A 23,982-nucleotide genomic window follows, 5' to 3' on the forward strand; every position below is an offset into this window, starting at 1 on the left:
TTATCCCCAAAATCCGAACCCAAGCTACAGCTCCTGATTCAAACACAGTTCTGTATATAGTATAGATATCTCAGTTTTTATTAAATTCTTTGAACAGTTCTACATTTAAGTTGGTAACATTAGTTTTGGCATGGTCTCCATGCCATCAATTTCCTCGGGTGTGGTAGAGAAATCCCTGAAAGCTCTGACTTTAAATTTTCAGGAGCAGTATTTTGAATTTAAATAATGAAAATTCTAGGACTAGGTACTAAAGTAAAATTTATTGAATGTATGCTTCTGTATGTATAACATTCTAAATAATTGTTGTGCATTAAACTATTGTGCAATAAATTGTTGTGACACCAAATACGATAATATATTAATACAGTAAATCCTAAAAACATTGAAATGCAGTAAAATACAGTAAAGATACTAGTAGAAAGGTAGACACTTAACATTAAAAATTATTAAGTACTAATACATTAAATACGATAAAATACTAGACAATAAAAGAGACATTGTAAACATTATATAAAATTGCAATACACTCTGAAAGCTCTGACTTTAAATTTTCAGGAGCAGTATTTTGAATTTAAATAATGAAAATTCTAGGACTAGGTACTAAAGTAAAATTTATTGAATGTATGCTTCTGTATGTATAACATTCTAAATAATTGTTGTGCATTAAACTATTGCGCAATAAATTGTTGTGACACCAAATACGATAACATATTAATACAGTAAATCCTAAAAACATTGAAATGCAGTAAAATACAGTAAAGATACTAGTAGAAAGGTAGACACTTAACATTAAAAATTATTAAGTACTAATACATTAAATACGATAAAATACTAGAAAATAAAAGAGACATTGTAAACATTATATAAAATTGCAATACACTCTGAAAGCTCTGACTTTAAATTTTCAGGAGCTGTATTTTGAATTTTACAGTACATCTTTATGTTCGTGGTGTGCATAGATGTTACAATTACCGTACCTTTACCATGTAAGGCTTTTGGCAAACTTTAGACGTTGGCAATTTTTGAATTGCCTTCAGAGACTGCAATCCTAGTTTGGCATAAAGAACCTCTTTACTGGTATGTTGTGGTCCTGAGTAGGTCTACAAATCTAACCATTTGCGTTTGAACCCTTTCTAAAGGTAAAACATCATTTAATCCCCCCTCCCCCCGGCAAAGCTGAGTAGCCTTAATTAATTGACGTGATACCTATATATCTGGGGCAGATGCAGGAAGTGGGGGTGCAGAGGGTGTTTCCCCCCCCCCCCCAATTTGTATTAAGAAAAATATATGTATTGTATTGTTGAGAAGTATGAGAGTGAAATTTCTGGGCACCTAGTGGTCCATTCTCAAAATTTTCTCATCCCCAACCATGGTGGGGCTAAGGTGGTGCACTCATCACGCACCCCTTACCGCCAAATCCTGCATCCACCCCAGAAAATAATAAAGAAAATTGGTGGCACATGATATAAAACAATTGAAATTAACTCCATAATAGATAATTACCCTTCTAAAAACCTTGTTTTGGGGTTTAAGTGTTTATTCAACATTATCGGATTGACTTGTATCTTGGGTTGTACGCTCGTCGTCTTTAGCGGAGCCCTCTTGTTTTCTAGAATTTTCAGACTCGTTTTCCAAAGGACTACTTAGATGGTGCACCACCGAGGTTTCATCAATCTCCTGCGTCTCATTAACTTCGACACCACTTGATCTAGTTTCGATATTCGAATCCGCAGTGACATCTATAACATGATTTTTCAGCACTGTTTGATTGACATTTACTTCCTCGTCAGTATTGCTGATTATGGGCATGGTTTTCCCACAGGAGTTTTCATCCCTATCTTCCGCTTCACCCTCGTTGGCAGGCGCTTCTTGTGGTGACACAGCACTAATACTCACAACAGCAGAAGTAGCAATATTTGGTGAATTCCTGTATTACAGACGAAGAAAATTGATCTAATTATAATTTATGAGAACCTGCTCTCTAAACTGCCAAGTTGAAGATAATATTATATGAAAAACTACATTAAAACATGTTCATGTGTATAAAACGACGGTTTTTCTCTATTTATAGACCTTTTACTTGAACTTACAAGTCAAGTCTATGCAATGAAAATTAAGACCTCGTGTGAAAATGGCGAGCCAATTTGTCATTTCTTCTGGTTTTTAATTGAATGCCAGTTAAACAATGTTCAGAGTAAATCAATATTAAGTTGTGTTGTCAACATGGATTCGCTAATCATCGTTTGAAGGTGCATTCACACCAAATCCGAATTTTGAATCGGAAACCTCACCGAACCGATCAGAAAATTGAATCAGTATTTTAAAATAGGGACTTTAAATATCATGTTTGATCAACTGACTCCAGTTCCCGTACGATATCTGCAAAATGCTTATTTGTTTACCTGCGATCAGAATCAATGAATGTGAACTTTGTTCTGATTGTTTCTTTTGTTATTTATTTTTTACTTTTATTTCCTTTTATTGTTTCGAAATTTTATCTCATCTTTTTGCTGTACTGAGCAATTTTACAGAGGTTTACTCTCCCCCCCCCCCGCGCCCACCGCCCTCCCGCGTAGGTATGTTCGTATTGTTTCTTACCAGTGTACACGTTATATACATTATTTAGAGTAGTAGAAATCTTAACACTTTCGGTAACTTCAGCGCTAAATTTTTGTTGAACTTAAAATAAAATGGGTACCCATGTTGTTTTCTTATTCTTTCATAAAACTTGGATACAACGCGTGGCCAACACGTTCTCACTGGCGGCCGAGAGTTTTATAGAGTTATCCTCTTGCTCCCAATTCATTTATCAAACTTGTTTGTTATTTTTGTATGTATGCATTTTTTCCCTTCTTTCTTGTTAAAACAAAGAAATTCTTTCGAAAAATATCAATTATCTTGCCTGTCGTTATTTGCGTTTAGGTTGTCTGTGGATTTTCTTAACTTAATCTTTAATTTTGCCATCATTTCGACATCTGTGATCGTGTCCGCCATAAGAGTATCCTCTGGCACGATTTCTTTTGTTAATTCATGAGATAATTCGGCGTCTACGACAACATGCTGCAGTTTGTCGCTATCCATTTGCATTTGTTCATCTTCAATGGCCTCTTTGCCAGTGTTCGTTTGATGATTGATCTCAATTGTATCTATGACTGACTGGTTGTTATTTTCATGTTCAGGGTTCGTAACCACGTTTTGTACATGATTCTCATCTAGATTTTCTGTCTGAGCCTGCGGCAGTTCCATAGAAACAGGCACTGGTTGGTATCCATATCCTAAAGGGTGCGAGTCATAAGGTGGCTGGTTGGGAGTAACGACTTGTATGCTTTGCTCTTGTTGAAATACGTCATCTTTTCTGATATGAAACGGAAAGAAGATCAGTGTGGCAAATCTTCATGAAGTTTTGTGTTGATGTAAAAAGTGAAGAGGATGAAGACAGCGAAAGAGTGACGGCGGGATGATTAAGCGGTGACGGCGGGATGATTAGGCGAGTGGCGGAAACAGTAGGGGCGAGACGATGATGGGAGAATGCCGAGGAAGATAGAGATATGTATATATAACAATAATTGAATGTGTTACAGTGATAGACTTGCAAGTAAATACAGTTAGACTGTTAATATGCGGAGGGTAAATGTCACAAAAAGTAGTTTGTTTTAAAAAGTGATTAATTACGGTAAAACATAATGGTTTATGAACTATTCCTTTATTAAAAATAACATACCAGGGGAGGATCCAGAGATATCCGAAAAGGGGCCGATCGAGAGACAATACTACCCTAGGGGTCCTTAGGCATGCCCATGGGAAATTTGTGTTTTCTATGACGCCCTGAAATAACTTCTGAGGCGTTTTGGCCGATCAATAATTTCTTTTTCTTTCTTTTTGTTTACTTCAAGCTATAAGCTATAATCATCTCTATTTCCTATTCGCAGTCTGTTACCGCGGATGTGAACATTTATAGACAATCATGCGTAACACATTGTTGTCTAACCTCCCCACCCACCCCCGAAGAAACAAGAACGATTAATTACTTTGTGGACACCTGATCGTCTGTGAGGCTTGATTGGCTGCTTTGGGACCGAAATTTGCCTTCCTCATTACCACAAATCATCATCAAATCACTACCATCGATTTCATCAGTTACAGCACCAGGTAGGCCTATAATCGCTGCATCTATAATGCCGCATTCGTCAATCCCAGCAGTGTCCTCCAGAGTAACTTTTGCGGTAGTTTTCCAGTTTTCGACAGGTTGTGTGCTGTTTTCTCCTTCTTCGACAAATGCCTCTGTGGCAAACCCTATTTGTGATGTCGATGGTTCAAGCGGAATGGCAGACTGGTTTAATGGAGCGACACGCCTTTCCGAGTTCGAAGGCATCTTTCGTCTATAATGAAATATATGCATTTATTAGTAATGCCATAACAAATACCTTTTTATAAAAATCATTGCCAAATTTGATAATTCGTGAGACCAATCGATTTCAAATTAGGCTCAGTACTTAGGTGGCAGGCCCCCGTATACTGAGGAAGGGGTTTTGTATCCTCAAGTCAAGTTTGTATTCTCTAGGCAATTTGATGTCGGATGGAATTGAACAAAATCAAATCTTATTGAACGTAATATCAAACCAGGTTCAACTGTATACAGTACTTGGACAAGGTAGTTGAATTTATTTACTGAATCGGCCTCGATTGCCTGATAGTTTGGGCTATTATAGGCCTATGCTTTTTTCTATTAATTAAACGAATACTGAATTGAAGTAGAGACTTCTGTCTGTCCTAAGCTATAAAATTGAACAATACCATTCGGTATTTGAATTAGCTTTCAATCGACCACGAAAACATGTTTTTCCTTGCCAGTTAACAAAAACAAATAATACCACTCCACATCTATATCAACCGAACATGGCTGCTGGTAATCAATTTAAAGATTATTACAAGTGTCAAGTGGTTAAAAAAGAAATGTAAATTCGCGAAAAACTGAATTGTGTCCGAGTTCGGTTGTAAAATTTTTACATTGAATTGCTAATTCGATTAAGGAAAATGTTACTGTTTTAAAGATTTGTAATTTTTTTACATGCTTTACTACAAAATAGTATAATAACACTAGGCCTACTTTAGTTTTTACTTACGCTATATATGATAAACATGCAGTGATGACAAAAAGAACAGCAATCACTGACAACTGATATACGGTGATGTCGTTCATGGTACTGACGACGTAGGCCTAAAAGTTCCCAATACCTTGAATACTAAAAATAAAGATTAATACAGTATTCTCAACTAATCAACCATTGTGTATATTAATTATGATTCATATGTGTCGGTAACGTAGTAGGGAGTAGGAGACTAGGGTCACTACCCTAAGGGGTCCGGGGGAATGCCGCAGAGAAATTTTTGTTTTCTACTCCCGGAATTTTTCTTGTTCTTTCTTCTTCTCCCCCTTTTGTTTTCTTCTTACTGTCCCGCCCCACCGGCCCGCCCTGGCCACTAAATCCTCCCCTGAAGGAGAAAATGCGGTCCCTACATGAACTGAAAAATCATTGTAACAAAGTACTGTAAGATACAATAACAAAATGAGAATCTTGTCCACATGCTCAGAAGACCGTTGGCCTAAAGCCGGTCACTCAGTATAGCCTATACGTCGTACAACCGTCGACCGACGAATCTAACTCCGCTCCCTGTCTGTTGATTATCGGTTGAAATTAAAGTCTGAACGGATCGTCATTAATAATAATCCGTTGCGCGCGGCGTCGTCGTCTCGTTGCGTTCTTCATAGAATTGCGTCGGCCGTCGGGCGCAGTGTACGCCTGGCTAACATAATGAAGACATGATATTACGTTTATTATCCATAATGCTTAAAAACTAATAAGCAGACTATGACATTTTTATATACGAAATAATACGTAGTTACTTACAATGCCGAGTTGTTCTGATGCCTATGTCGTATCTTTACATATCACGCTCGCTTAGTAACACCATGTACATTACCCTCTGATAACCGTAAACACAAAATAACTGGAAATTGGACTTAGATCAGAGATGAGAACATGGATATCTAATAATTGATTAAAATGTAAACAATCCTCCAACAACTTACTTTTATTGCGCCATCAGTATTGTAGGCCTATCCTTGCAATGCTACCGTATACTGTACAATTTCGTTGACGATGTTTTTGTTGAATCAGGAAGTAGGCGTTTGAAATTATATTTATTTTACCGTAGATCTCTGGTAATTCAGGGTTTTTTGATCGGACGTTAACAACTATAGACCCAACCAAACTGACCAAATTAAATACCGGTAATAGTAATAATAAATACCAATGATGATTGTTTATAGGCTTATTTATTTCGGACAAATTTGCCTGTCAAATGGGTCCTAAAAACAAGATTTTATGGGTTTTTACAACACTGATAGGTAGGATTCATTTATGAATTACGGTTTTTTGTTTTCTTATAAAGCTATAAGGATTAAATCAATTAATGTTACAGTATAACAAACAGTATATCAAGCCCACTAATAATAGTGTCGAGGATTATGATGGTGATAATAATAGGACTTATAATTAGAATAAATATGATAGGCCAATAAAATATTCAATAATAATTATCAAGCCCGTATGCAAGATTTTCGATGGAAAGGTGCGTTTTGCGAGCGAAGCGGACTTGGATGGGGGACCACAAAAAGGGCGCCCCACGAGGATTAGTGGCGGGGTCCCGGAAGCTCCGACAAATTAGCATTTTGAAGGCCTTATAATGGATTTCTGAAATCCATAATTCGTAATATTTTATTTAAATGTTCATTCATTTGGGTGTTTTATGGACCTAGCAGTGGCGAATCTACGAATTCGAAATAGCCTAGGGGGGGGGGGACATGGAGGGATTTTTAAGGAGGGTCTACACCACCTCAGACCCACCATGGCTGGGGCTAAGGTAAAACAATTTATGATTATGGCACCCCTAGATGACCGGAAATGGCACTATCAGACCTAATTATAATTTTTCTTTTTTCTTCATATCTTTTATAATTTTGAAAAAAAAATAGGGTGTTGGGGGAGGGCGGGGCCGGCTCAGTTGTAACTTTATATTTCACTACATATGTAGGCCTACAGATAACATAATCAATCTACAATCACTGGACCTGTTAATACCGTACCACATTATTATTAAAAATCAACGGTTAGAAGAGCTGGCAAATAAAATGCAATGCATACTTTAGCATTTCGCTATAGGCCTAACTAGGAACGATTCTGAGTGAAATAATAGAAGTGGACTTTTTGAAATTTGGGGGTACAGGGGCAGAGGCCTGGAGGGGGTTTCTAAAATAATTTAGAACGATTTCGTGAAATAATAGGTTTAAAAAACTGAACCTTTTGGAAATTGGGGAGGGGTGCGTCCGCACTTTCTGCACCCCTGCCTGTAATAATATAATACAATAATGCCTAATAATGATGCCGATACTGATAATGGTAATAGGGGGCCTAATTATGTTGATAATGACGATAATAATAATTAAATAACAATTAAATAAAATAAAAAGCATTTCCTGCGATGCTCAGGGGCGGATCCAGTAGGAGGCACGTGCCCACCTTTTGCCACTAAATTTTAAATTCCAATGCATATAGGCCTATTGAAATTAGCGCTACTCACTTACCGTATCTATTCTGAATATGTTGTGCTCCCCCCCCCCCCCCACCCATGTTGGAACAATTCTGGATCCGCCCCTGATGGTTGTTTTAATGCAACGTTGTGACAAGGAAGTAGGCCTATCTTCAAAATAATTTACAAAATAATGCAATGCATTCGCCTCAATTGTTATTTTTATATATAAATGGAACTGAAACTACTAGGCCTATCGTTACAAGGTTGCCAGCAGTCAGGCCTGTGTTTCATTAAGGCGTAACAGGAAAATTGTCCCAGTCCGGATGTAAATAATAGGCCTATAACATTCCTTGTATTCTAAATTGCATAGGCCTAGATCCTTAAATTGACTGGTAATCGATTTATAAGGATTCACGGAATAAACTCTCTTTAACACCTTGAAATATATTTTTTTGATCGGGAAGTTGATGATTTTAATCCTTTTCATTGAGCTATTCAATATTTCAATTATTCTTGAGGTTTTTCCATTTTCCCCCATTTTTTTTTCAAACATGACATAATATCCCGATATCTAGGCAATTGCGATACCTACCACGGAGGACTGTTGATTTGTCCATTGAGAAACTTGATGCATGGTGGTACAGTACAGCATATCTTAGATGCAGCAGCAAAAGAGACTTCAATGTACTTCAACCCTAAAAAAACTGATATATGCCCTTAACAAGTTGGGGCCGAGGCAAGGCGCGGTAGGCTGCTAGAATACACTCTAAAGCTTTGTATGTGCACACGATCAAATTTTGTGTGACAAAATAACGATATTCCCATATTTGGGTGCAATGTGACATCATAATTGGCCACATAAAATGTTATCGTGTGGACAGTGCGAGGCCTGTAATGAGCTAACATATTATGAAATAACGTTATTGTGTAATCAGGCCTATAATTATATACAATTATAAGATAATAACAGAAGCAGTGCTCGAACAATGATATGTAAAGATTGTATTGAATGCGACTGTTTACACATTCTTCCATGCGTGGAACAACGCTAGTCTATTCTCGAGATCAATTCGATATGCCGGCCCCATCTTAACGAGATCTTCCAAAATCATGATAAATAAACTCTTAACCGTCTTTCTGTAATACTAAATAATAAATAAACAAACCTGAGAGTGAATAAAAGGATGCCCAAACTGTATTCTCCATCGTGAGTGGAAAACATAATTAACATTAGCGCCCTCTAAAATTATCTCGAGCCAAACTTTTTTACTGAATAAGTCGACGTATTGAAGCTATAAAAATAAAACGAATATACATACATACATACATAAATAAATAAATACATACATATATATATATATGTCTATATATATGAGGCACAAATAAATCTCCTACCATTAGCCTACATTTAAATGTAATGGCAGGAAAATTGCCTCGGGAAAATGGCCCAGAATTGTGTCTCCAGTGATAAAAGGAAAATGCTCTGGAAAAAATGGCAAAGCTAAAAATTACCCCAGTTTTGAGGGAGTACGTTAAAATTGGCCCTAAATTCAGGAATATTTGTACTTATTTGTGGGTTATAATGAGTTTTGAGGGATTACGTTAAATTTGGCCTAAATTCAGGAATATTTGTACTTATTGTTGGTTATAATGAGTTTTGAGGGATTACGTTAAATTTGGCCTAAATTCAGGAATTCTTGTAATTATTTTTGGTTATAATGTACGGTAGGCCTACTTAATGTAAATTCTGCAATTGTTTTCATACCACCGTCCATCATCATCATCATCATCATCATCATCATCATCATCATCATCATCATCATCATCATCATCATCATCATCATCATCATCATCAAAAGACATCTTGAGGTTTTAACCCAGAAAATGATTTCAAATAATAATGTTCCTGTCGGCGCCCAAACGTCGTGTAAGCGCAGCGACGGTTATGTGTGACTATGATTAAATACCATATTAATTAGAACGATCGGTTCCGTAATTTTGTGATGCCAACATAGTAAAATTGGAATAGTTATAGGCCTGTTAACAAATACACATTGTCTTCAAATAGTATTAACAGACTGACAACGATATCAGTGCGACAATCTCGATTCAACCAATACCAAATAAAAGACTAATTTTGTTATTAAAGAAGATTTTCCATTACTAGTCGTACTGAGATCGATCCGATGAACTTTGTCTGCTTAGAAAATTGTGTAGTTTATTAGGCAAGTTATAATAATTTATCTATGATCGGCGAGACACACATACACTATTATATTTATTGTCGGTATTTTTTTCCTTGCAGAACATATCCGATAATCAATGAGGCTGCTAAAATTCCCATCATGGTTTCGGATTACTATCACGAACGAATTTTGTAATTTCTACAATCCTATTGAGAGCTTTCACAAACATTATATTGTTCAGCGACATATCAAGTAAAATTATTGTCAGGTCACACAGACGATCAATTATGTTTCGGTATTCCTAAGCGGCAATGACCAGTAAAATATAAGTATATCTTTAGAAAATATGAAAAACCCGAGGCGATTTTATGCTGACATTTATAATTTGCCTGTCACTTCGTTTGAAGTTGCCGACTGAATACCTCTTCCATGCTTAACGAGGGAAGTTGTTTATTAGTATCGATAGATCTGAACGCCACGAACCGAAGTGTTTATAATAAGCACCAAGAGATAGTTAATTTGAGAGGAAATTAAAAACAAAACAGTTTACAGTCAAGAAAGTCGAGACAGTGTGCTTAAGTTTTGTATCACGTGATCACTTCAGTAGCGATTGAAAGAGTGACTGCTCTCTTGTAAACGTTTCATTCGTTTACTACACACACGCTCCATGGCCGTGTAGACTGCTGCGGTGTTGTGCTGTGTACAGTACTTGGCAAGAAACAGATACAATTTGGATAGATTGAGATTGAATATGCACAGGAATTTGAAGGAAATGATACCAAGATGGTAGTTATATCTTATGTGCTGTTTTTGTCAGCAGTCCTTGGAGTTTTGTGTAAGGAGAACGCTATATTAACTATGGAATACACAGATGACAACGGGCCTGACACAATCGAGTTGCACGGGAATTTCTCCCCCGCTGGCTCAAGAAAGGCCGCTGAAGGGGATCTATTACAGGTAAGGACAGGAGGAGAGGCCTAGGCCTAGCACTTCATGAAAACTCTGCAGCATTTTTTCTATGAGGGCAAGTGGTGCTTCATGAAATTATATTGTGTGGTTACACTGGATTTGTCTGTATACTGATACTCTACCTCATTTTCATGGTACGTTTTTTTCATTGTACCATTCAGGTTCCTGTGTACAGCAGGTAGGCCTACATAATAATAAGTACAACAGTAGCCTATGTTGTTTTTTTTTTAGCCCTAAGGCTAACCTACTTTCTTACTTATGTTGTGCATAATAACGTTTTCCAGTTGTAAAGGCTGGCCTAGGACCATGGTACACCAAAACTTGTTTTCAATAAATAATTCTTAATATAATGGTTTTATTCATTCTTATAATTATAACATGATCATCAGATATTCAGCTAGTGGTAATTTAGTGGAAAATGGATGCTTCTTCAAACCTGTTTCATTGTAGAAATGTTTAAGTTAAAAAATTAGGGTTTTTTAACTATTGTATTTTAGTAAGGTCAGGAAATAAATGGATATTATCAATCAGTTTTTAACCTACACAAACTGTAAGAGCTTCCCAACCTACTATTTTTCAAAATTAGGTGTTTGTATACAGTTTTCAAGTATGTGTTTGAAGCAGCATTAGCCTCCATGGTCACAGATTACCATATCAAAGGATACTCTCGGTGCACTAACCCTAAAAATGTCCTTTAGTTGTAGTGTCAATATGTGAGTCACTGGTAGAATGTATTGTTTTAATTAGGTATTTAATACCTAAATAATAGAACTGAAAGGAACATTAATTGATGAAACAATGCTTTTTAAAAATAAATACTAATACTAATAATGGTTATAAAAATATAAAAACATTCATCGTAAATTGTTTTAAGTTATTTAAAATTTTTTTGAATATTAAAGTATGACATTGACTAAAGGCTTTGTTACAAGTTGTATCCTATTTCAAATGTTTTACTGAAAATTGATACAGCCTGTATGATAGATACAGTACAAGTTTGTAATACATTACCGTACTTTATAAAATAATATGAAGTAATTTTTATATTATGGTCATAATAAATTTCCAATAATTATGTATGCATATGTACTTACTAAGTGTGTTTTAGTGCAATTTATTAATTAATATCTGTCAATGTTACTGCACCACAACTTGGAAAAAGAATTTCATACTACATACTGTACTACATTTTCTGTGTTTAAATTTTGAAAAAGATTGACCGAAAACAGATTCTTGGAATTGTAACAGGTGTAAAAAATAAGCAACCTTTCAAAATAGAGAGTTTTTATCATGCGTAAAGTACAGTACAGTAATTTTTTAAGTTGTAAGAAAGATTAAAGTTATAAATGTTTATGTTCTCTATACTTTAATATAAATCATAATAGAATTGACAGTTTAATAGGATATATGGTTATATCAATATAGAAATCAAACACATTGTTATATTGTACATGTAGATGATTCAGTTCAAATTTACAGTAATGGGACAAGATCATCAAAGCAATGCCATTTCAATTACTTTGTTGTAGTGAATGTCTAGCAACTACAGACTACGGTTATTATTATTCTTTTCATGGTACTTTACAAGTGGAATTATGTCTCTTTGGATGGGCATTAAGTAGTTGTTTGAAAAGGACAGATCAATAGTCAAATTGATGATATTGATAGTTGGTCTAAAGGTGGGATTTAATCTTAGTAAAATTAATTGATTTGTAGTAAAAAGGTTGATTTTAATTGGTAGACAATTGGTGTTGATCATCAGTATACAGTAAATAATTACCGACATATCGAACGTTACATGTTTTGTCAGAATATAATAGAAGTAATACATTGAGATTCATATTAGTGTTGTAGATTACTCTCTTAAAATAGGAATGGAATGGTGTTTTTTTTTAAATTACAAAATATCTATAACTTTGTTGGATGGTTTTAATATACTGATAACTGTACAGAACAGTTTTATGGATTACATTTCAACTGATAATAATAATAATAATAAATAAATTAATAATAATAATATTAATATTAATAATAATATACTAAATTAACCATCTACTGTACCTAGATTTGCCCTCATAAATGGTTTTCAAGAATGTCAAATAAATGTGAATCGCTGGAGAGTGAGAGATAATGGTTTAGTTTTAAAAAAAGGTTAGAAGTTGAAATGGCAAACATTTTATATTTGATACTGTATGTTTGATATGCCGATACTTCTCTCAGATGCCATTATTCCTGTGACCTCGATAATGGTTCTTGTGACATCCTAAGACCTAAGGAAGGGATGAGTTGTTTTTATCTGATATCACCAAGCTTTCATACAATAAATTACTTTTTTAGCTCTTCCCATATGGCTGTTCTAATATTTAGCTCATTTTTTATTATAGGTTCAGCTAATTTTCTAATTATTAGTGAATAATTAATCATTTTAAATTGTTTTAATATAAAAAATATATATTTTAATCTCTCAAATAATATTATTTTTTTGTCATTGAAATTAATGATTGCCAGAATTTTGTTTTATGTTAAGATAAACATAAAACTAATATAAATGTTTTATTATTTTCTGCATTTTTGAAAAAAAATTTCAGATTGTATTCATTAGTTAAATGTCCCATGCTTTTGGAAAACATTATCGTGTGAAATTCAACTTGAAATTTCCCTATGGGATATATTATCAAGTGTGATTCTAAACTTTGGCGCATAGTCAACAGATGCCTTACCTGTAAATTGTTGGACACTTTTGATAGTATATTTGGAGAGTTTTTTATTTTATTTTGAGAGCCTGGTTCACACGATGTTGATTGTTGAATCACCTGTGTAACCATTGTGTAACTAACTTGTATGCGACTAAGCTTATCAAAACTATCGTACTATCCTGAGGCGAGATGAAAGTGCACCGAACAAAGCCATTTTCACCCCACAATAGTGTTGTCATCTGAACAGCCTAGGAATCTGGAAAACCCTATATTCTGTAATGCGTTTTCATCAATGTGTCAATGCATTGTTCATCCTTGGATGCTTATTGTGAGAAGGGGTGGTGTGAATGTGGGTTAGTTTGGAGGTGCTTTTAGCTATTTAATATGTATTGATTATCTGGCTTTTTTTTAATAAATAGCAAAATGTTATGAAACATAGCCTTTTAATCTGTTTACTACAACCATAGAAGCTAAACTACTGAATTCCTCCATGCTACAATACAATGGCCATTAATGCATTGAGAAGGTTGGCAGTGAGTTGTCTCGGATTGTGAATTCCTTCTTTCTGAAGCAACAGTATGTTTCTTTTTGTTTAACTACTAACATATTGGTCATGAGATCTGTATACAGTGGCTGAATATAAAGTAAGATAAAGTATTCATAGTATTGGTAAAATCTTGAACACCTCCATAGCAGCGAGGTATATTTTTGTTGATAGATATGCCGTAGGTCCCATTACAAATTTTGAATATCAAAAACGAATAAAATCATTAAAATAACAGCTTGCATTACAGAAAGTTTTTAGTCTAGACATTTGACAAGGGAGTAGTAAAGCATTCTTGTATGTTATAAAGGTTAAAATGTTTAATGTATTTTAAAATTTTGTGGAATGTGATTGACTGCAATTTTGACCACTAGCTAGTGTAATTGAATTTCATGTTTAAAAAAGTTTCCCTTCAAATAAGAGCAAATGTTGTCATCCATGTGGTATAAATAATGAATGAATTAACTTAGTTATTCCACATCCAACTTAAAAAATTGTATAAGCCATCAAAATCATCAGATTACATAGAGTTATGGACCATTTTATCGGGATTATTTTGAAATATTGGAAAATTGGTTATCAATATCAGAAATTTTCGTTTCAAATTTGGCGAAAATGGTGTTTTAAATCCCTCTTTAAAAAGCAGCTTTTTATTTCAAATCAAATGGAAAATATTTCTGGCAACCTCTTAAAGGATCAGTACAAAGGTTTCATGAGCAAAACATCAAGTAATCCACAATAAACATGCACGTTTATGGTAGATTAAGTAAATCGCGTCCGACTGGCTAAGTCATACTGTAGCTACCGTAATTTTGTGCTACAAAAAAAAATGTGTTCATGAAGTGCTATGCTTTGATGTACAGTATTACAAACCAATTGCAAGTGTTGTATATATTCTGTTGCTGCCTATGCAGTACAATAGATGTGGAATTATGACTTTTGATAGGCCAATTATTTGGAAATTTAGACAGTTTACTACATATATTATCTACATAAAATTATCAAATAGCTGTATACAATATTACAGTATATCGTTTGATTGCTCTATAGATAATTATACACTGTAATTAGGACTTGGAAACTGAGGTTACAGCCAATCTGACCTTACTTAAGCTACAGTATTAACATATATTTAATTTACTAGTAATATTTACAAATTACCTTATTAGAATTGATAAAAAAAAAAGGTCTTATGCAGGAATCCTATAAAAACTCTTCTCTCTTTTTCCTACTAATTTTAGCACAAACCATTACATATGTTATGAATATTCATAATGGATGAATTCTTTTCCAATTGATTTTAAAGATCCTTCTTAATTTAAAAGTTGAAGTATTATTATAATTTGTTGTACTTGCTACCTTCCTACTATACCGTACAAAAGTAATTTGGATTTTTCTGCATTCTGGTCTCCATCCCATCCTTACTGTTTATTGTACCATTTTCTTGCCACAAACATGCACAAACCAAGTCACCTTAAATCTACTGCTCCATATTCATTGTTTATGCTCATACAGTACAATAGTGCTTTAATTATTTTACTTGCCTATATTATATGCCTTGATTTGTATTCAGTGATTTTTTACCCTTAAGGGCCATTAATAGGAAGCTTTGGATAAAGTTGTTTATTTGACCTTCTCAGTAACGTTGTCCTCATTTTCTACCGCTTACATTTTTTCAACTGTACAAACATGTCTACCTTACATCAACAGACATCCATCTTGATCGTGAGAGTGTAAAATGCCGAAGTTGTCGCTGGTCAATCTACGGTACATTGTAAATGGTTTACTTAGCTAGCAAGTTGTAGACACAACTTGTTTGAATTATTGATATATTTAAAGCGATTGATAGCTCTTAGAAGTCAAAATGTTATGAAAAACTTGTGTAGTGCAAAGTAAAGATAAGTGTAAATCACTAATACAACAAGAATAATGTGTCAACCAAATACTTCCAATAGATGTTGTTGTTTTCTCTAGTGCAAGAGTGATAAGAAAATTAATGGCCTGTTAAATCTGTTTTTCTAATTGTTTGTAAATCTGTGCACACATTTGGCATTATGTTTGGATCTTTTTAGCTTTGGAAATATTTATATTCATCAATATTAGCGACAGTAAAGGCTTAAATTTTGCTTTCCATTTCCAATAGGTCAGTTTACTTAAAATGGAAAAATATCCATTAAGTAAAATTGTGTTTTGTTCAGGGATGGAAATATGCTCATAAAGCTTAAAATTATAGTAATTCAAACCTTGCTGAAAATCTGAACAATTTGATATGGTCTGGAATATTCTCTCATTGAGGCACTGATACTATAGGTTACAATTTAACAAAAACAAAGAAACGAAGCATGACATGAACAAAATTTATTCAAAAATAGTGACATTTGAATTTCAAAGTTGATGTTTATTGATGATACAGTTACTAGAGAAGTTTTGGCTACCGTATAAATTATGCGCAGAATGGCATAGTACCTACTGTAGGTAGACAGTGAGGCATTCGCCACCTCTTCGATCTTTTTTTTTTTTTTTTCGTGGATATTGCACTGGAGGCATGCTAATCTTACATGGTGTGCCTTTACAGATGTGATTTAGCAAGCAATGCTTGATAAATTTATCATAGCACACATCTCATGTAACTATTTTATCACTTTTGAATCGTGTAAATGTAACACTAAATACTAACGGCATAAGGCAGAAGAGAAATTAATATGGGCAAAATTACCTGGAGAAAAAGAATGTTATAGTTATGTAATGCTACTTGTCATCTTTGGGCAGAAGAACCTCATTCCCTCTTTAGAGGATTGATTTGGAGGTAGAAAAAGAATGAAAGCCCTTAATTTTATTGCTGATTGGATAAAATAATAAAATTGCTATTTAATGTTTGTTAGAGAATTGTTCAAAGTCTTAGAATTCAAAATAATTCTTGTCTTCACAATTACTGCAGGAAACAGCTGCTTCTTTATTGAGTCACAAAGGCGTTATGTTTTTATGACATTAGCATTGAAATTATTTTTGCATTCTCATCGTTTCTGAAGACTTAAGAAATAGAGGATATGAAATTGTTTGATGGAATGTTCTCATCATATTTATGATTCATTCTCATTATTTTACCTCTAAAAAGAAAAAAAAGTGATTAGACTTATAAAGGGGCATAATTTTTTCCAGTATTATTATCTATGAAATATATTTTGATCTAGAAATATTTTATTCCTGATTGAAATTTTCACATTTATACATATTCCAGAATATTTTGAGAACAAAAATTCTAAATTAATTATGAATTTAGGAGAAGAATAGTAAGTAAGCTTTGTAAAATCTCTTTGTCACAAAAAAAAAAAAAAAAATTCATAAAATATGTTGTTTACAGAATTATGGGAAGCAAAATAATCAATGCACAATCAATATAGAGTAATAGTCTATAGTACAAGGTTAAACTGTATTTTATGAATAAAACAGTAAATTTATTCATATCGCATACAGTATGAACTTTAATGCAGGTCACAAAAGGTAAAAAATATAATAATACAGTCTACTGCGCAATGTAATTTCAATGTAAGAAATGAGATGGTGTACAAAGTATGTTAATGGAAGAAATGAATTATAAATTAAAACAAAACCTTGCCATATTAAAATTCAAATTATAAAAAGAAAGGAAAAAGAAATATGGCAAAGAGATGATTATTATGCCAACATTTATTTGTAACTTATATTTCATTAAGTAAAAAGTAATGTTTTTCTGAAAATCTTCAAACTTTAGATTTATTTCCCTATTTATTTTTTAATTGTAGCTTAAGCAAAAATCTCCAACATACTATTTTACATTAGGTTTAGTATTGTATTTATAATAATATGATAATGCCTATTGCATTAATGTTGTCCAGAAGAGATTCTGTAGACGGAGATGTTGAATATGGACAGGTGTAAGGTGACAGGGATGTGTACCTGAGAATGTATGGTCTCCCCAGGAAACATTGCGTGTTGCCTTCATCTTTCTAGTTGTGCGGATTAGATTCCGTTTCACAGGTATACCTTTTGTCGGCATCATTGATTTTCCCACCATGTGTGGGCTTGTACACGTTACTTCTTGGAAGAAGCAGGTAGAGTGTAAAATATAATCTTTTTTGAATAATTTATTTAATATTTGATTGAATAAAAATGGTTCTGGTGGTCCTCCACTGATTACAGATCTCTGGATGATTTTGATTGATTTAAATTTCGGGTAATACAGATTTACTGTAATTTCATTTTTAAAGCATTCTTTATTATACCAAATGTCTATGACTTAATATTTTCAGTACTTTTGTTTATTTAATAATTTTACTTGATCGGGGGTGGGGGGGGGAGTGAAAGATAAGGAACTTTTATTCCCATCGAGATTTGCCTACCCTTTACTTTGAAGATACATATTAAGCTGTATGATAAAATATCAAAAGAGTCTGACATAAACCTTTTGCAGGATGCCTTCTCCTTTCTCTTTGCTGTGGCCTTTTCTACTTTTTTGAATTTTGTTATTTAATGCTTCTTGAAATTTTATTTACATAATTTTTTTTTTTTTACCTATTTATATATTCCATTTTGTAATTTTTTGTTAAATTGAGAAGTAGACATTTTTTGTGATTTATTTTCTTTTTACTATGAGAATGAGGAAAATAAATGATATTGATGATTTTATTTGATTTGGTTTTCCTAGTGCAGACTGTTCTCTCTTGTCATCTCAAGCAATAAAAATACTTAAGCCAACATTTTTTTGACAAACTATACGGGGTTTATATGTTATAATACTATTTGTTTAAATGCATTTTACATTTAAAGAAATAATACAAAGTTCTAATATCACACTGACTACGTCTGAAGAGGTCCAGATTGGAGGACCGAAAATGTGTAAAAGTTTAGTCAACTTAGATTTAAGTTTATTTTGTATTATTTGGGTCAAAATGCCTCCAAAGATTCTAAAAAAAAACTGTAGGCCTATAATACAAATTAAATATAATGAAAATGTTGTTGCTAGCTGAAGTGCTTCTTTGAAGTGGTGAAGTGGTAACTATAGCCAAACCAACAGGAAAGGACTGGTATTTTTTGTAGGCCTAGTGCTTGACCTCACTCATTTACTCTACAGTTCGGTCTTTAAGTCCACTCCTCTGGACATTCCTACTACAGTATTTTGTTGATTCTAATATGGCAGACAAATTGTGTACATTCCCATGGGTGACTATAATCAAAAGAATTTCTACGCTATAATGATGGTTTTTGCCTTCTTTTGACATTATATCTGTAAAATGGGTTGGGTACTGAAATTGTCCTTTACCAATAAATAATCAAACTTGATTAAAGTAGCTAAATAGCCATAGTGTACTACATAAATTATTTAACGTGATGATGTCCATTTTGGTTTGTTTTACATGGTTGTTTTATTAAACTTTTTTCAAATCTAAAATTTATAGAATTTTTGATAGTAACGATAGTCACATTTATTCTGTTGAATTACAATTTAACTCAACTAAATCTGTAGTAAAATTTTATTAATGTAATTGTGAGACATAAATGAATATGGAGGCTGTTGAATAATGAGATAATTTTCATTACCTAATTAATCTATTCAAAAAGTAGTTACTCTTTGTCCGTCATCCAGAGGTTTTTCGCTTTCCAACTAGTTTGTGTGACATTCTATAGATTTTTTATTTATATTCCAAGGAAATAAATGGTCTAAAATTTCACAAAGGTACATAATAATCTGGAACGGATCTTTTGTGCGCGTGATAATAGCAACATGAATGACACTTAATTTTTCGCATTCAGACCGCATTGATTTCTTTCTGATTGGCAATTTTGAACAGAGCTGGTCTGCATGTAGCAGATCCCCTGGGAATTGCTGCTTGCACAGAATGCGGCCAGGCGGTGTATTAACTTGACCTCATATTTGATAGGCTGACCTCATTTTGCCTGGTTCACAACCAATGGGTTTGGGCCTTGTAGATGTAGCATTGAATCAGGCACTGGTTTTAATTTGCATGTTCAGTTAATGTGTTCAACACACCATGGCCTTGGTCTTGTATTAGCTCTCAAAATTCTTCACTGGGACAATACATCATTCCATGGTTTCATCATGGAGGCAAGAGTGATATGGTTTCATAATCATAAAAACATTGATAGTTGATATTTTCTTCCATGATTATTTTTTTGGTAACGTAATTGATAGACAGGCGTCAAAATGATAAATTTATTGTGTTCTAAATGTCATATTTGATTGACAAATTCACATCAAATATGTAACAATTTCTGAATAATAGAACACAAGCTAGATCAGTTTGCTCTGAGGATTACCAAAATTGAAACTATTTGTGTCAAATCTATAAATAAAAAGAAAGTGTTATAAAAATGTATCATAAAACCTACAGTAGTTTTCAATATAGAAATTTATCATCCTAAAAAAAACTAATAAATGGTGAAGACACCTGAATTTCTTTATTATTCAACATAAAATTTCACATTAAATCCCTCATTTGGCAGCATTAAGTACCTCTGTTCCCATCAATTTATCGACGATTAAACAAAGAATGGTAAATCTATCAAGTGCGTAATTAATAATCACCCATTTCATTTTTTTTTCGCAACGAGAACATGAATCTGCGAGAAATCGCAGTGTAGTAATTCTCACCAGTGGAAAAGATTGATCTGATATCAGCATATTGTTGTATGATGGATGTCTGTCAGATTTCCCCCCTGAGCATCTCCTAATTGTGCCATATTCTATGAATTACAATATTGTCTGTCATGTTTCAGTATTTGTTTACATAATTAATGTACAGTATGTTCAGATGAATCGGTGTGTAGGGAGATTTATATTAATAACAGGTAATTCAAGACAATTTTTTTAAATCAAAACAAAATTGAATTTATTGAACATTAATTAATGGAGGTTTATTTCTGATATTATTCGTTGGATAATTTAATGGCAAAATCTACGTTTGAATGATGATTGCTATCTTAAATTAATTTTTGTCTTTCTTTAAAATATAATTACTTTAGAATTTGTAAAATTATGAAATTATGAAAATACAAACAATTTCTCAAGAAATAAGTACCATTCACGATAAATACACCAAGAAATGTGCAATCAGGAAGTTGTTACTCAACAAACAGCACAAATTTTTACACTAAAATTGGTCATTAATATCTACTGTATGAACAAATGATTATGATCAATGATTTAAGAATTTACTGTGGTGTTTTATACGGGAAGTACTGTAGATTATGAGTAAATGTGGATGCAAAAGAATTCTTGTACAGTACTGTAACGAAGTTTTTACCATACTGTAGCTAATGTTCACTGATTATCTGCCTATTAAGTATTCCCTATGTTTGATATGGCATGATTTATTTATTCTAACGATAATTGGGCCTCTGATAATTACACTTTTAAATAGATGAGTGTGTACTAAATACCATCAGGTTCATTAGGGTAATAGAACTGATTCAATGATCATTTAAAGTAGGCCTAACATTGAAATTATTCGAAAATAAAACGTGGTCGGTACCATTACGGTAGTTAACTAGCAGTTCTTTTTTCTGCGAGTTCAAGGTTGGTACAAATGCTAAACGGGCAGATGGTACAATTTCCTTGAAAGCATTTTCTTGTCCCCTACATGTCGCTCATAAGATTTTTTTTTCTATTGAAATCTGGGGACATTATTATAATTGCCTAATGGATGCTGATAGATTTGTTTTTTTTGTTTGTTATATCTTATTCATTGTCATGAAAAATGAGTATTGAAGGTACGGTATATCTTTTACTTCCAAATGTTGAACAGTTTAAAATGTAAAATTAATATGAACAGCAATCTAACTTGCAAGTACTATAATGAATGTTGTTGTCTTCTTGGTAATGTCTAGTTTTATAAATTGGTCTTTATAATGAAGTAGTTTTCCATTAGGCCAAATAAAATTAAATGCTAGTATGGTATATTTACAATTTACTATTTAAAAAAATAAAAAAATAATGATGATCTGAAAGATTGTTGTCAAAGTCTGAGATGAGGTGGAATCAAATGTCAGAAATACGTTACAAAGAGTCATCGTTTCAATACTTCAAAAAAATATTTACCAGCCTGTTTACCACTAGTATAGGATAGTAAATAGTAAATACGAGAACCAAAAAATAATTTCAAATTCTAGACGTAATGCTAACTATTAGTTTAGGCCTAAACTGTTTTCTCTCAATACTGAGGATGAAAAACCTGATGATTTAAAAAATACATTTCTCATAATAAATTAATCAAATGGATATCAGTGATGATGAAAAGGATATTAGACGTTTTAGGTTCCTATACGCACCTGCATAGAGACTAGCCGACAATGAAAAACAGTGAATTTAATGGATTGAGATTGTATTTACTAATCTATATGATATTTAAATGATGATGATGAGGTCAAGGGAGATATTTGATAGTTATCAGCATAATGACTTAAAGTGGAATTCTAACGAATTGGTGTTGCCTAACCACATATTCACCATTCTATTTCTAACATTCTGAAATTTGGAAATAAATGAAACTGAACTGAACTGAATAACACTTTCACAGGTAGTATGTTTTTACTCAACACCATTTCATCCTTCTCTAGTAAGTCTGTAAACATCCAAAGCTCTCCGTTCTGCTTATTGGATGAGGCAAATACTGTACAATGTCTTGCATTGCTTCTTCTTTAATTTAAAGAATAACCTATGCGTGACAACTGTGGAATTAAAGCTATGACGACCGTCTCTTTAACACAAACTTAATACCTGAGTTTACAGCTTTGTTATGCAGAAGTTTTTTATGATCCATGTTCTCTGAACTTTTACTTCTCTGTTTACAAGGCCGATTCTTGTTGTATACCAAGAAACATTTTATGGAGACAGGAAAGTCATATATGAACCATGAAACGCCTTTCACCTTTTCATTCCAGTGGGTGGTCTGTGTTTCCCCTTTTATGAGAAACGTATGGGGTAGATCTGACATTTGATCAGACCTTATTATATTTTTAAAAAGGTTTGTGTTGGTTGGAATTTTTATATTTTATTTTAGTTATTCTTTCTGTTGGTTAATATTGCAAACAGATATTAATTGAAGTTATAACTTCTTTATCACAGATGCATGCTTCGGATTCCAGCTTCTTTATTATACTATTGATTAACCCTTGTAAACAATTTAATAGACCGAATTACTGTAGCCAACAAACCAAAGCTGTTATAGTGGGTATAACATCAAAACCAACCTGCTAGGTGGCAGTTTTTTCACACAGTAATAAGCCTCCGCTTGAGTAATGTTTGACAGTTTTTCATAAATTTATTTATTTGTACATTTTATCCTGAAATTATTTCTGGAAAAGCCTTGGTAAATATTTCTTTAACAAACGTCAGACTTTTGACCCGTTAGATTTGAAATGGAGTGAAATAAACAGATGAAAAACTTGAACATGTTTGCATAGCCTCGTCGTGTGAACACGAGCCTGGCCCTACACTACAGTAGGGAGTCATACAAACAACGTTCTTCTGACTCATTGGCCATTGTAGTCAGACGAAACATCTTATTCTACAATTCAGCAATTTAAGTTTGTCCAACAGTTTCATACAGAAATTGCAACAAAATGACTTGGTGACAAATATTTAAGCTGAATTTGTACCTCTAAATCAACAGCGATCGCCTTAGTCCGCGCTGAATGTGGTGATTGGCCTATGCCCCCTAGAAGCCTCTCAAAATTCTTCATATTTTTAGTCTGAATGGAAATTTAAATCAAATCAACCTTACAGGTAGTCGTCATGAATCTACAGTATGAATCATTGAAAATGTATACGTTGTTATAAAAAGTATCTTCTATGCTAACTTCATTACATTTTAGATGATTTATCGTAATATATACCACTTTCGACTCCCCTCAATGCATTAGCATAGCTCTTTTGCCAATTTTTACAAATTCATATCCACTCGGCAAAATTGCAATGACATCATCTTTGGTGACTAGG

The 23,982-nt window shown here is 33.3% G+C and overlaps 2 protein-coding genes across 4 annotated transcripts in view; one reads left to right on the top strand and one right to left on the bottom strand.

The window, feature by feature from the left end:
- Positions 1-51: 51 nt before the first annotated feature.
- Positions 52-6,258, bottom strand: LOC117103131. 2 transcript variants are annotated; one of them, XM_033243636.1, is made up of 5 exons: positions 6,092-6,258; positions 5,124-5,243; positions 4,029-4,379; positions 2,903-3,355; positions 52-1,927 (listed from the first exon to the last, which is right to left on the bottom strand). In XM_033243636.1, the coding sequence occupies exons 2-5, from the start codon at positions 5,198-5,200 to the stop codon at positions 1,537-1,539; spliced, it is 1,272 nt and encodes a 423-aa protein (XP_033099527.1). In that variant the 5' UTR covers positions 5,201-5,243; positions 6,092-6,258; the 3' UTR covers positions 52-1,536. The 2 variants fall into 2 exon arrangements, with proteins under 2 accessions (XP_033099527.1, XP_033099525.1); XM_033243634.1 differs by lacking the exon at positions 6,092-6,258 and adding an exon at positions 5,910-5,995.
- A 4,145-nt stretch (positions 6,259-10,403) lies between these two features.
- The window catches only part of LOC117103132 (E3 ubiquitin-protein ligase znrf3-like), a 67,375-nt gene continuing 53,796 nt past the window's right edge, over positions 10,404-23,982 (top strand). For both annotated transcript variants that reach the window (XM_033243637.1, XM_033243638.1), the window contains exon 1: positions 10,404-10,736. In XM_033243637.1, the coding sequence (XP_033099528.1) occupies positions 10,563-10,736 (174 nt within the window). In that variant the 5' untranslated portion in view covers positions 10,404-10,562. The remainder of the gene's footprint in view (positions 10,737-23,982) is intronic.

This window comes from Anneissia japonica, unplaced genomic scaffold, assembly GCF_011630105.1.
Source record: "Anneissia japonica isolate Jap-2015-1 unplaced genomic scaffold, ASM1163010v1 scaffold287948_len850469_cov200, whole genome shotgun sequence".
NCBI classification, from domain to species: Eukaryota; Metazoa; Echinodermata; class Crinoidea; order Comatulida; family Comatulidae; genus Anneissia; species Anneissia japonica.

Coding starts and splice junctions, on each gene's coding strand:
- LOC117103131 (XM_033243636.1), bottom strand. CDS start 5,200: ATGAACGACATCACCGTATATCAGTTGTCAGTGATTGCTGTTCTTTTT. Junction 3,356..4,028: donor GACGATCAGGTGTCCACAAA/GTAATTAATCGT, acceptor GTTTCATATCAG/AAAAGATGACGTATTTCAAC. Junction 1,928..2,902: donor CTAAACGCAAATAACGACAG/GCAAGATAATTG, acceptor TCTGTAATACAG/GAATTCACCAAATATTGCTA.